Source organism: Dipodomys merriami, unplaced genomic scaffold, assembly GCF_024711535.1.
Source record: "Dipodomys merriami isolate MVZ:Mamm:240054 unplaced genomic scaffold, mDipMer1.0.p SCAF_33, whole genome shotgun sequence".
Lineage (NCBI taxonomy): Eukaryota > Metazoa > Chordata > Mammalia > Rodentia > Heteromyidae > Dipodomys > Dipodomys merriami.
Window position 1 is genome coordinate 17,428,100 of NW_027204826.1, and position 13,465 is coordinate 17,441,564.

General features: G+C 48.9%; 1 protein-coding gene across 3 annotated transcripts in view; it reads right to left on the bottom strand.

Annotated features, from left to right (window-relative positions):
• Crtc3 (CREB regulated transcription coactivator 3) overlaps positions 1-13,465 on the bottom strand; it is a 69,753-nt gene that overhangs the window by 7,108 nt on the left and 49,180 nt on the right. For all 3 annotated transcript variants that reach the window (XM_070043314.1, XM_070043313.1, XM_070043315.1), the window contains 5 exons: positions 10,211-10,246; positions 5,963-6,048; positions 4,250-4,299; positions 2,744-2,961; positions 1,552-1,850 (listed from right to left, as the gene is read on the bottom strand). In XM_070043314.1, coding sequence (XP_069899415.1) covers positions 1,552-1,850; positions 2,744-2,961; positions 4,250-4,299; positions 5,963-6,048; positions 10,211-10,246 — 689 coding nt within the window. The remainder of the gene's footprint in view (positions 1-1,551; positions 1,851-2,743; positions 2,962-4,249; positions 4,300-5,962; positions 6,049-10,210; positions 10,247-13,465) is intronic.

Here is a 13,465-nt window from a genome sequence, read left to right on the forward strand (position 1 = left end):
TATTTTAAAAATCCTTAAGCCAGGAGGCTGTGGCTCACGCCTGTCATCCTAACTACTCAGAAGGCTGAGATCTAAGGATTGCGGTTCAAAGCCAGCCCAGGCAGGAAAGTTCATGAGACTCTTATCTCCAGTTAACCATCAGAAAACCTGAAGTAGCACTGTGGCTTAAGTGGTAGAGTGCTAGCCTTGAGCCGAAGAGCTGAGGAACAGCACCCAGGCCCAGAGCTCAAGCCCCATGACCGACAAAAAATAAAGAATAAAAAAAAGTTATACAATTCCTCCCCTCCCCCCTAAAGGCAAGCTGCACGGTCAGTTGCCTGGGCAGTGATGGGAGAGTGACTAATGAGATCTGACCCCCTCCCGCCATCCTAGGCCGGTACTCATTATGTGACTAGTAGTTAACGATGTTATAATATACCTAGGGTGTGACTGATAGATTAAAAATATATTCACAGGGGCTGGGCTGGGAAGGTGGTTCAATGGTAGAGCGCTTGCCTTGCCTGAGGCCCTGGGTTTGATGCCGGAAGTGGCGCTGTGGCTCAAGTGGTAGAGCGTTAGCCTTGAGCTGAAGGGCTGAGGGACAGCGCCCAGGCCCAGAGTTCAGGTCCCATGACCAGGCCAAACAATAAATTAATTAATTAAAATATATATATATATATTCACAGATGATTATGGTAAGGAGACCTACCTTTAAGTGTTTAGAATAAAACCATAAGTTAAAACTGTACTTTCAACTTCTGTAATTCAGTAATAGCTATGTGGCTTGGACATGCGTCCTTCTTCCTTACCTTCCATCTTTCCCCTGCGGGGGCTGGAGTAGACTTGCTAGGCAGGCACTTCTACCATGTGAGCCACACCTCCAGCCCGTTTTGCTTTAGTGATTTTTTTCAGGCAAGGCCTGGCATGTGTATGTGCTAGTGTGTGTGTGTGCTAGTGTGTGCTAGTGTGTGCTAGTGTGTGCTAGTGTGTGTGTGTGTGTGTGTGTGTGTGTTTTGTAAGGGGGACAGGAGAGCCTTACACTGTGATCCTCCTAATCTCTGCCTAAATAGACTTCTTTTAATCCTTTTATAGAGCTATAATCCTCGTGATAGTATGTCATGAACAATAGACGTATTGCTTCTCAAATCTACTGTGGTAATTAGGCAAGAGAGCTAATGGACTATCAAAGCTTTGGAAAGGTAATAAGCTTTTTGTTTTTTGGCTCTCTGCTGTGGCTTAATGTGTATAGAGTCAACAGGTAATTCTCCACACAAGTTTTGAAATTGTGACCTAGTTTCCTTCACTATCTTGGACAAATCTGCACTGTGTTCTCCATGTCCTACACTTGCAAACTGTTCAATATTTGCTTAGGAGTAGTAAACGCAGCAAGTCTGCCATTAGACAATCAATCCTTTCTGTATTCCTCACACTCTCTTCTCTCACATCAGCTGTAAGGGAAATGACTCCGCCAGCCACCGCCACATGTGCTGTAACAACGGACCGAATCCAAAATAACCCCAAAAAGGAAAGGCCAGCTGGGTTCTGCCTCAGCCTCTTCGCCCCTTTGGTTACCTGGGAGGTGGGGTGCGGGTTCAGCGGGCTGGTCGAAGAGAGCTGCCTACTGAAACCTGGGTGCGCCTCGGGGCGGGGGGAGAGCGTGAGGGGGCTGACGGGGGGCTGCCGGCGCCGAGAGGGGCCGCTCAGGTTTGTGGTGGGAAGAGATGGGTTGCTGAGGGAAAAGAGACGGAGCGAGGGGTGGAGAGAGGAGGCACTGGCGACCGAGCTCTGCGCGTGGCTGCTCAGGGGCGAGGACGGGGCCATCTTGCTGAGCGTGGCCTGGATGGAAGGGTTACTCCGAGAACTCTGGAGACCTGGAAGACACCACGTTCACACGTTACCTCTGTAGTTTCAGACGCAACCTCTTGTTTTCCAAAGAGTAAGAAAACTTCTATCCTCATATGGGATGACAACGTATGTGTGCAAAGAGCTTCTCTCTTACTCCAAGTGTCTCAGGTGTGCCAGTGACACAGAGAAGAGGAGCCACAGCGAGAGCGAAGATGCCAAGCAGCCGGCACGAGCAAGTGACAGTTACTGTCTCCAAGAGGGACTAGAGTATGTAAGAAAGGGCCGCACTGTACACTAGGCGACATCCTCAGCTCCACCTCGGGAAAGGGGCCTAGGGCAGCAGAGCCCTAACACACCTGTCCCAGGCTCGCTGCCCGGGTCTTCTGCTGCCTTTAAACAGCCTCAGTCAGAGCCGTGGCTCTCACGCAGCCTTTAAATACTCAGAAAGTCCGAGGGGGGCCGTGAGCCCTGCTCAAGTCCCACCTCAGGGTTCCTCTCTCTTTTCAACTCCTGTATTCCAACTCAGGGGAAAGGAAGGTTTGGCTGCTCCTTTGTCTTCTGCATGGAGGAGACTGCTCTGGACAGGCATTTCCATAGCACAGGCTGCCGGGAAGCAGCTCTATGGAGCTGGGGACGCTGCCCCATGCCTGGCTGGATCCTGGCCCTCGCACGAGGCCTGGCCTAGAGCAGACTCACGGTGAGAAGGGACAGCACTGCTGCCTCTGTGTGGACTCTGGCTTGCAACAGCCAGATTGCAAGTCCAAAGTGTCCGTTCTGTGCCGGGGGGGAGGGACACAGCCGCGTGCGCGTGCGTGCGCTACATTCTGACAAAACATGAAGCCTCGTGGACTCCGGGGCCCACGTGGTCTTCACCGCTGGGGGACGAGGGGAAGGCTTCTCGAGGGCAGGGGCTACTCACCGGGGGAGCTCCGTATCCCCAGGTGGGTCATCGCGGCTGGGAGGCTCCCCACGCTGCTCCCCATGCTCATGCTGCCGAAGAGGTGGTCACTGGTGTCCAGGGAGGCGGGCAGAGGCGCCGAGTAGTGGAGGTTGGTGAGGTCGGGCAGCGACCCCCCAGTGTTCAGGGTTCCCAGAAACGGGGAGAGGCCTACGTTTTGACCATTGTGTGGGAAAACACTGAAAGAAAGCAAGGCAACCATCACCTTCCACAGTGCGTTTAGCTTTCGGGCAGTAGTCACACATAACACTTCTTTCTCTCTCCGTTTCGTTGCTTTTTTTTTTTTTTTTTTTTTTTTTTTTTTATTTTGGGTCCGGTTGTGGGGCCTGAACTCTGGGCCTGGGCGCTGTCCCTCAGCTCTTCAGCTCAAGGCTAGCGCTCTACCACTTGAGCCACGGCGCCACTTCCGGCTTTTTTCTTTTTGCTTATGTGGTGCTGAGGAATCGAACCCAGGACCTCAGGCATGCAAGGCAAGCGCTCTACCACTGAGCCAACTTCCCAGCCCCGTTTCGTTGCTTTTTGTGCTGGTGTTGGGGCTTGAACTCAAGGCCTTGGTGCTGTCCCTTAGAGCTTTTCCACTCAAGGCTAGCTCCAATCTGGCCTTTTCTGGTTAAATGGCGTTTTCCTCCCAGACTAGCTTTGAATTGCAGTCCTCAGCAGACCCCAGCCTCCTGAGTAGCTAGCATTACAGGAGTGGATATTTTTCTCATCAAAGAGAGACTCTATCTCTCCCTTGACTGAGAACATGGGTGGCTGGCTTAGTATCTTCAAAATGCAACCTCCCTACCTATAAATTAGACCTGACTGTATAGTAATAATTTCAAGATCAGATTAGGTTATAGATAAAAAGTACTTTGCCAATTATAAACCATTATATATACAGTGAGGCACTACTTTGTATTTATATTTATATTTAGACAGTTCTTTGGTGGGTTTCTAAATCTACTATCCTGGCCCAGAGATCCTGTAAAATGTGACCTTGTACTGGGTCAGATCACGCAAGGCTCTCATTTTCTTTTTCTAAAGAAAAAAATTTTTAGTGGTCCTGGGGTTTGAATCAGGACCTCATACTTCTAGGCAAGAGCTTCACCACTTGAGCCATGCTCCCAGTCCAAAAGTCCTATTTTCTTTAAAAACAAAAGTTTTTTTTTTGTCGGTCGTAGGGCTTGAACTCTGGGCCTGAACGCTGTCCCTCAGCTCTTCAGCTCAAGGCGAGCGCTCTACCACTTGAGCTACCGCACCACGACCAGTTTTCTAGTGGTTTATTGGAGATAAGAGTTTCACGGAATTTTCTGCCCACGCTGGCTTTGAACCGCGATCCTCAGATCTCAGCCTCCTGAGTGGCTAGGATTAGAGGCGTGAGCTACCAGCGCGCAGCTTTTTTAAAAAATCTGTAAGTAATTATACAAAAGAAAAAAAAAGGACATTTCCTGTCAGGAGAAACTTGGGCAGAAAACTGTTACTTACTTGCTGCCTCCGACATCACAGGATCGAGGGCGCCCTGACAAGGACTGAACCTGGAAAGAGAAAAATAAAGCCGGGAGGCCAAATCAACGTTCAGGAAAGGTCTTGTAGGACATCTTGGAGCTGCAGTCGGTGCAGGAGAGACCACGCACGCCAGCAATCAGTGCAGAAGAGACCACCACCAGCCAATAAAGCTGACTAAGCTTTTTAAATCCTAAAGCTTCCAGCCATAAGGGCTAAAATATATGTGTGTGTATATACATATGTACATTTGTACACACATATACACAAATACACAAATACAATACGTGGTACTGAGGTTTGAACTCAGGGTCCCCAATTTAAGCATTCTACCACTTAAGTCACACCTCAAACCCTTTGTTCTTTGAGACTGGGTCTTACTCTATAGTAAAGCTGGCCTCAAACACAATGCTCCTGACTTGGCAGGAGTTCTTGGATTATAGAAGTGCACCATCACACTCACTCTTTTTTTTTTTTTTTTTTTTGTCGGTCGTGGGGCTTGAACTCTGGGCCTGGGCGCTGTCCCTCAGCTCTTCAGCTCAAGGCGAGTGCTCTACCACTTGAGCTACAGCGCCACTTCCACACTCACTCTTTTTTTAAGTTTGATGCCTTTTGTTTATATCCTAAAAAATGATTTCCCTCAAAAATGTCAGTGTTCTACATATATTGCTTTTAAACACACATTCTTTTTTCAATTGACCTGAAAGGAAAAGAAGAAATAGAAAAGCAAAACAAGGAAGAGAAAGAGGAAACAAGCCGGGCGCAGGTGGCTCATGCCTGTCATCCTAGCTACTCAGGAGGCTGAGATCTGAGGATTGTGGTTCGAAGCCAGCCTGGGCAGGAAAGACTATGAGACTCCTATCTCCAATAAACCACCAGAAAACTGGAAGTGGCGCTGTGGCTCAAGTGGTAGAGCGCTCGCCTTGAGCTGAAGAGCTAAGGGACAGCGCCCAGGCCCAGAGTTCAAGCCCCACAACTGACAAAAAAAAAAAAAAAGAAAGAAAGAAAGAAAGAAAGAAAGAGGAAACAAATGTCAAAGAAAATAAATTATTCAACCAGAATATAAGCTTGAGTGGGGAGAATACACATCCCCAAGAGCCGGGGGAGATGAAATGCTATTCCAAATGGAGCAGCCCAAGAGCAGGACAGCCTGACACTCCATCTCAACCAACAGATGAGTGCAGGGGCATGTGCCTGTCATCCCAGCTATGGGACAAGCACAAATGAGAGGACTGCTGTCCAGGCCAGCCCAGGCACAAAGCAAACCCTATTACAAAATAACCAATGCAGCCAGGTACTAGCTACTCAGAGGACTGAGATCTGGAGCATAAGAGGTCTACAAATTCCAAGAGACTTCATCTATAATTAACCAGTAGAAAATCTGGGCCAGAGGTATGACTCAAATGGTATAGCACCAGACATGCAAGCAAGTTGAGGGAGCACAGCACACTGGGTTCAAACCCTAGCACTGCAAATAATAATAAGTGATGATGATGATGGATGATGATGGAACAGCGCAAAAAGGAATGGGATATGGGGTATGGCTCAAGTGATGGAGCATCTGCCTAACAAGTACAAGGTCCAAAATTCAAACCTCACTACAACCAAAACCAAAATAAGCCTAAACAACCAAAAACCCCGATGGTTCTGCCACGCTCCCGATGACGAGGGCACGGCTCGGGGCCGCTCACCCACCTCCTTGGTCTCCCACAGCTGCTTCGGCAGTGGCTTCGGAACTGTTAACAGACTGTCTTCTTTCAAAGGACCAGAGAAAGACGCCACTAGAGGAGAAAAAGCAGCATTCATTGCATTAGAAGGCAGCCATCCCACCTTTGGGCAAATGATCTTGGCTAAAAAAAAAAAAAAGGTTCCTTTAGCCAACATCTGTGGCGGTGTGGTGGGGGAGTCAGACACGGCCTCCTCCTCGATGAGGGTGACACACAAACAGCCATCTCCAACAGACAAAGCACCAGAAGCCGAGAGCGCACGGGTACACTGCAGCCACAGAGCAGAGCAGTACCAACCGCAGGGAGGCTCTGGAGCTGGAGGCTCAGGACCCCCTTCGCTGACAGAAAGCGCACCCCAAGAGTGGAGGACATGCAGCGGCGTAGAGGCACACCTGGGCAGCGGCCAGGCAGACCAGCTCTTCCTCTGTGTGCGAGTGAGGCAAGGGGAACTGGCTGGAGCAGCGAGGAAGGCTAGGTCGAGTGGGGGCCCTGCAGGCTGGGGAGAGGGGAGGATGAAGGAAGTGGGGCGAGCACGTGAGGCTCTGGTGATGGGCACAGGATGGGTGCGAGGCTGGGCGGCTGAGACACACCCGCCTCTGCACCTCCACAGCTGTTGTCCCAGTGAACGTCCAACAAACAAAACACAGACCAAGACAAGGGCGTGCGGAGGCCGTCAGCGGGCGGGGGGGGGGGGGGACGCGGCCGCACACGCTGGTGACTGCTCAGGCTAAATGCTGGTGGGGGCCGGGGGCTCCAGGCTATCGCGCCAGACAACAGACTTAAACTAGAAGCCACAATTCCAGAATAAGTCCTGAGAAAAAGGCTTGGAATGCAAAGTCCAAAATTTGTTTATCTTTTACTTAATAAAACTTGGGCTGTAACTGCACCTGCAGACTCCTAGGGGTATGTGTGTGTCTGTGTGTGTATATGTGTGTGTGGTTCCTGAGGGGTGTGTGTATGTGTGTGGTTCCTGAGGGGTGTGTGTATGTGTGTGGTTCCTGAGGGGTGTGTGTGTGTGTGGTTCCTGAGGTGGGTGTGTGTGTGGTTCCTGAGGTGTGTGTGTGTGTGTGTGGTTCCTGAGGTGTGTGTGTGTGGTTCCTGAGGTGTGTGTGTAGTTCCTGAGGGGTGTGTATGTGTATGTATGTGTGTGGTTCCTGAGGTGTGTGTGTGTGTGTGTGTGTGTGGTTCCTGAGGTGTGTGTGTGTGTATATGTATGTGTATGGTTCCTGAGGGGTGTGTGTGTCTGTGTGTGTATATGTGTGTGTGGTTCCTGAGGTGTGTGTGTGTGTGTGGTTCCTGAGTATGTGTGTGTGTGTGTGTGTGGTTCCTGAGGGGTGTGTGTGTGTATGTATGTGTATGGTTCCTGAGGGGTGTGTGTGTATGTATGTATGTGTATGGTTCCTGAGGGGTGTGTGTGTGTATGTACGTGTATGGTTCCTGAGGGGTGTGTGTGTATGTATGTATGTGTATGGTTCCTGAGGACACCATAGGACTGTGAGGCGGCGTTGGTCTCCCCAGCACCATCCTAACAAACGTTAACTTCCGTGAGAACAGCACAGGCTCCCAGGGGTCTGGACCCTGACATGTAAATAACTTTCCTCCTTGGCAGTGCTGGGGATGGGACCCCGGTGCTTCTGAAAGCCACCAAAGGGCTGCATCCTCAGCCCAAAGCACTTAGGGCTTAGCAAGTCAATAGCCTGGAACTTTCTTTCTCTTCCAGTAATGCCTGTCTAATGCTAATCAAGGGCCTCAGGACCTGTGCTCCATAAGGGGAGGGCCTTATCTGCTGCTGGGGCACGCATACTCTGCAGCTACTTCCAAAAGCTGGAGGAAAAAACAGGCGAGCAAGAATAGAAAGGTGTTCTGGAAGGTTGGTGCCATGGTGGCTTACTGCCACTTGTCAAGAGGTGGTTACAGCAGAGCGGCTGAAACAGGCTCCACTGCCAGACAGGAACTCTTTTGAGTTCAGTGTCTTTAGTTTCTGTTCATATACAGGTTTGTTGGGATTTTGTTTTGTTTTGTGGTCATGGAGCTTGAACTCTGCGCCTGGGTGCTGTCCCTTAGCTCTTCAGCTTAAGGCAAGAGCTCTACTACTTTAAGCCACAGCGTCACTTCTGGTTTTCTGGTGGTTTATTGGTCTCATGGCCTTTCTTGCCCAGGCTGGCTCTGAACCGCGATCCTCAGATCTCAGCCTCCTGAGCAGCTAGGATGACAGGCGTGAGCCACTGGTGCCTGGCTTGTGGGAATTCTCTAAAGAATTTATTGGGAGAATGGTAATGACCTTGAAGCTGTTTCCTTATTTCTGTCCTAATGGATGTTCATTTATTTTTATTATTACTTTTTTTTTGTTTTGTTTTTTGGGTCCGGTCAAGGGGCTGAACTCTGGGCCTGGGTGCTGTCCCTCAGCTCTTCAGCTCAAGGCTAGCGCTCTACCACTTGAGCCATAGCACCACTTCCGGCTTTTTTCTTTTTGCTTATGTGGTGCTGAGGAATCGAACCCAGGGCCTCGAGCATGCAAGGCAAGGGCTCTACCACTGAGCCACCTTCCCAGCCCCTATTTTTATTATTTTTTGCTGGTCCTGGGGCTTGAACTAAAGAACCTGGGGACTGTACTTGAGCTTTTTTGTTCAATGCTGATACTCTACCATTTGAGCCACAGCTCTACTTCTGAGTTTTTGGTTAATTGGAGATATGAGTACCATGCACTTTCTTGCCTGGGCTGGCTTTGAACAGCAATCCTAAAATCTCCTCAGATTCCTGAGTAGCTAGGATGACAGTGTGAGCCAGCTCTGCCTATCAGGATGTTTACTGTTTCAACTTTTTTCTTTCTTTCTTTTCTTTTTTCTTTTTTTTGGGTCTAGTCATGGGCCTGAACTCTGGGCCTGGGTGCTGTCCCTCAGCTCTTCAGCTCAAGGCTAGCACTCTACCACTTGAGCCACAGCGCCACTCCCGGCTTTTTTCTTTTTGCTTATGTGGTGCTGAGGAATTGAACCCAGGGCCTCAGGCATGCAAGGCAAGCACTCTACCACTGAGCCACCTTCCCAGCCCTCAACTTTTTTCTTTCCTGGTTCTGGAGCTAGAACTCAGGGCCTTAGGTGCTGTCTAGAGCTTTTTGGCTCAAAGCTAGTGCTCTACCACTTGAGCCACAGGTCTACTTCCAGCCTTTTGGTTGTTATTTGGAGATGAGTTTCATGGACGTTCTTGCCCAGGCTGGTTTTGAACCACAATCCTCCGGTATCAGCCTTCTGAAGTTAGGATTACAGGCATGAGCCACTGGCACTGACCTGTTTCAACTTTTCTGATTTTAATGCCAAAATTGGCTTGTTCAGAAGAGGAATGTGCAGGACAATCACGGAGAATTGTGTGACTATGCAAGAAAGTCACTTATTATATTCCTCCAGAGTCTTGTCTGTCACGGAAACCTAATTTAGCTCTTCCATTTCAGATTATGAAAATTAAATTTCATCTTACAAAGATTAAGGAAAAAGAAAATGATGTCTGGTACTGAATAAATGCACTGTGTTATACCCTCATTTGTCAAAGCCTTGTCATTTTGATAGATCTCCAATATTATTCTAATTGGCTTTATGGAATTCAGCATCTTCTATAAAATGTATCAATCACTTCATTTTGCAAAAGGAAAGTTTTGTATTTTCCTTGCACTGTTTATTTAATTACTGACTCACTAGGACTTTCTTTTTTTTTTTTTGTTTGTTTGTTTTTGGGTCCGGTCATGGGGCCTGAACTCTGGGCCTGGGCGCTGTCCCTCAGCTCTTCAGCTCAAGGCTAGCGCTCTACCACTTGAGCCACAGCGCCACTTCCGGCTTTTTTCTTTTTGTTTATGTGGTGCTGAGGAATTGAACCCAGGGCCTCAGGCATGCAAGGTAAGCGCTCTACCACTGAGCCACCTTCCCAGCCCCCTCACTAGGACTTTCTAAGCAGGAGAGAAAGACATTGTACTAAGTGCTTAAATGACTGATGTATTCATGTTTTCATGTGGTTTCAACTTCTGCTCTTCTGCAATATGGCTGCAAGACTGTGGAGCCTGGGTCACAAGGGGTCTTTGTCATCTAGTCACACATTTCCTTTTTCATGGCTTTAATCCTGAGTAGCCTTAACTTTTCAGAGCATCTCTGAAAGGCCCTGCAATCAGCCTTTGTGGACAGAGGCCCCGCCCATCACCACGGGAAGCACAGGAAGTGAGCCCAAGCCATACCTTCCCCAGCGCCATCTCGCTCTCCATCACAGAAACCTGGTGAGGAAGAAGAGAACACTTTCATGAGCGGCCTTCGTTTTCACTCACTCTTGCTGATGTGAAATAGAATTTTAAGGGTTAAAGCAATTTTGACACATCCCAGTTCATTGAAGGTGCGTCAGCGTTTATACTAAACACAGATGTGGTTATTATGAGTCTGTGGTTGCTGCTTTCTACTTTCCTTTAGAATGGTCTCAGTTGTGCATTTTCAGAGGGTCAGGAAGCAGGAGCAGCCTCCCAGACTTGCCTTGGATTTTCTTACTGACTCCACTCTGTTCTGAAAGAAGAGCCCCCACCTTTTTTTTTTTTTTTCCTTTTTTTCCCCCAAAGCTTGAACATGAGCCTCTATTCAAGTCACAAATCTTTTTTTTCTTTTTTTTTCTCTCTTTTTTTTTTTTTTTTTTGCCAGTCCTGGGGCTTGAACTCAGGGCCTGAGCTCTGTCTCTGAGCTGTTGCTCAAGGCTAGTATTTTACCACTTGAGCCACAGTATCACTTCCAGCTTTTTCTGTGTATGTGGTACTGAGGAATTGAATCCAGGGCTTCATGCACGCTAGGCGAGCCCTCTACCACTAAGTCGCCTTCCCAGCCCCCAAAATGTGTATCTTGAATCTGTCTTTTGAATCCTTTGCCCTGGGGGAGGGAAGGTAACTGAGTCTGTGCCACTGCTCACACTTACTATGAGTGTGCAAGGGACAAGCCAAAGCATCTGGAATCTAAGTCAGTTTTAAGGGTGCATGTGATACCTACTCACAAAGTTTTTTTTGTTTTTTTTTTTTTTGGGTCCAGTCGTGGGGCCTGAACTCTGGGCCTGGGCGCTGTCCCTCAGCTCTTCACCTCAAGGCTAGCGCTCTACCACTTGAGCCACAGCGCCACTTCCGGCTTTTTTCTTTTTGCTTATATGGTGCTGAGGAATCGAACCCAGGGCCTCAGGCTTGCAAGGCAAGCGCTCTACCACTGAGCCACCTTCCCAGCCCTCACAAAGTTTTTTTTAAAAAAGAATCTGTCTTAGAATAATTTTTGGATGAATTTAGAAGACTGAACCCACAAAGTGTGCTGCAGATGACCAAGTACAGCACTTGCTATGCGGCTGAGCTAGAACGGGAAAATCGGGCCAAGAATGTAACAGCTCCCCATCTCCCCACAGCCGTCAACTACACCCAGTGAGTCTTCTGCACTGAATCAGGACAAAAATTTAAATCTAAGTCTTTAATTGTAGCACATTTACAGTTGAGATAAGTTTCTGGATAAGGTCAAGCTTAAAGTGAGACTGGTCTATAGAACTTACATAAAACATTTAACAACCACTCATTCAGCAAATATGTTCCAAGTTCCTGCATTAGCACTGGTGGGTGGGTGGGGGCTGTCAGGTGATATAGCTTGCAGGTAGGAAGCCAGCAATTCCGTATGGCAGGTAGAAGGTAGAACATCTTAGTGGTACGTAAGGGCATAGACAATACTAAGACGTCATAAATGAAGCACAGACACAGAGACTGTTTCTCCTAGGCTCGCAGAGAGGATCTAAGGCAATGACTGAAACTTTACTTCAGTGCACAAGAAGACCTCTAGGCAAGCAGGGCACAATGCAGGTTCCTTTGACTGGGCCTCAAAGATGGTGAGTCAGAAGATGTTAGAAACAAAGAATTGACATCTCTGACGATCTGCTGTGGGAGACAGTCCTTGGCCCACTCTTTTTAGAAACTTAGACCACGCTCAGGCTTGCTTAGTCGTGATCTTACATGGTATTAAAAGGCTGTGAGGTATGCTCTGCGGTCAGTACCATGAAGAGTAGAGGAAAAGAAGCTTCTCACTCAGCTTTTGGCCTACAGGGAAAGGGCAAGAACCTGACCGTTCTGATTACTAACACATGATTATCCTATTAAAAATAGAACACTTTTATGCAGGCAGTAATCTACTATGGTAGGTTGCAGCACTGTGTCACCACGAGGTTTAATGACTCAGGCAGTCTCTGAAGAGTCACCTGAGGGCTACATCATGAGCCCAAGAGGCGGCCAGCAGACTCCCAGGGAGTTGCCCATAGGGCTGCCTTGCATGTCACACTGAAGAGTCACCTGAGGGCTACATCATGAGCCTCCCAAGAGGCCAGCAGCCTCCCAGCCCGCAGGGCTGCCCTCCGTGTCACGCCGGAGCGGAAGGCAGACTCTGGACACTGCGAAGATGACCACACCACATGCACTTCATGCCATGATCTCATGCAGCCCTCCCAGTAGCTCCACTAACCATGTTGGGATTACACTGCTGGTTTCAGGCATGAGCCTTCCAAACGCCCAAGTCCCTCACAAGTCTGCAGTGGCACTGGGAGGGATTGAGACATGGGAGGGAAGGCCCCCACGCAAGTCCAGGAGGTGAAGTACAAGGACAGAGGAGGGCAGGGGAGGAGGAGAGGAGGGAAGAGGAGGGTATGTCTGGCAGGGGCAGGAAATACAACTAACAGTCGGGCTGTAGGCCAAAGCTGGGAGGTGTGGGAGACAGGCCATACCAAAAGCACCTGCCAGTAGTCTGGATGAGGAGCGGAATGGAAGGCTGGGGTGAGCAGCTTCTGGAGACACCGTTTTGCAGAGAGAGATGGACTAGACCTGGAGGCAGCATCCAGGCAGAAGTGCCAGGTGGAAAACAACACAACAGGTCACGCAAGAACAAAGGAGGGCACTGGTAGCGAGGACAGAAAATGAGGCAGATATGAGACACTGCGGGGGCCAGAAGGCCTGGACAGCGTCTCTCGTGTGGGTGAGGGGCAGGGGCGAGAAGTAAATGTAACTCTCAGGCATTTCATATACTGAAGTGGCCAGAGGATGGTAGCAGCAGTAACTAAATAGCTTATCATCAAAACAGTCAAGCTTGGATCTTTTACTACTAGATAAAAAATACCAGAGGACACAGCTATAAATAAAAAGGAACAAGTTGTGACTGGATATCCAGAAATGGAGAAAATTAATTCGCACTAGCCCCTCAGGGACAGGACATGGAAGACCAAGGCCATATCTGTTTCAGGAAACTGCGCAGCCTCGTCACCAAAGGCTGACTTAACTAAGTGCATCAGAGACCATGCTCCTTCCAGAAGGCCCCATGCCCGGAAAGTCTAAAGCAGCTCTCGGTGTGCTCTTGACTTGGAGTGGAGAAGGCGAGGGGTAGATACTCTCTCGCTTGGCTTTTTTGCTTGTGGCTGGCACTTATGGCTACTGCTTGAGCCACACTGT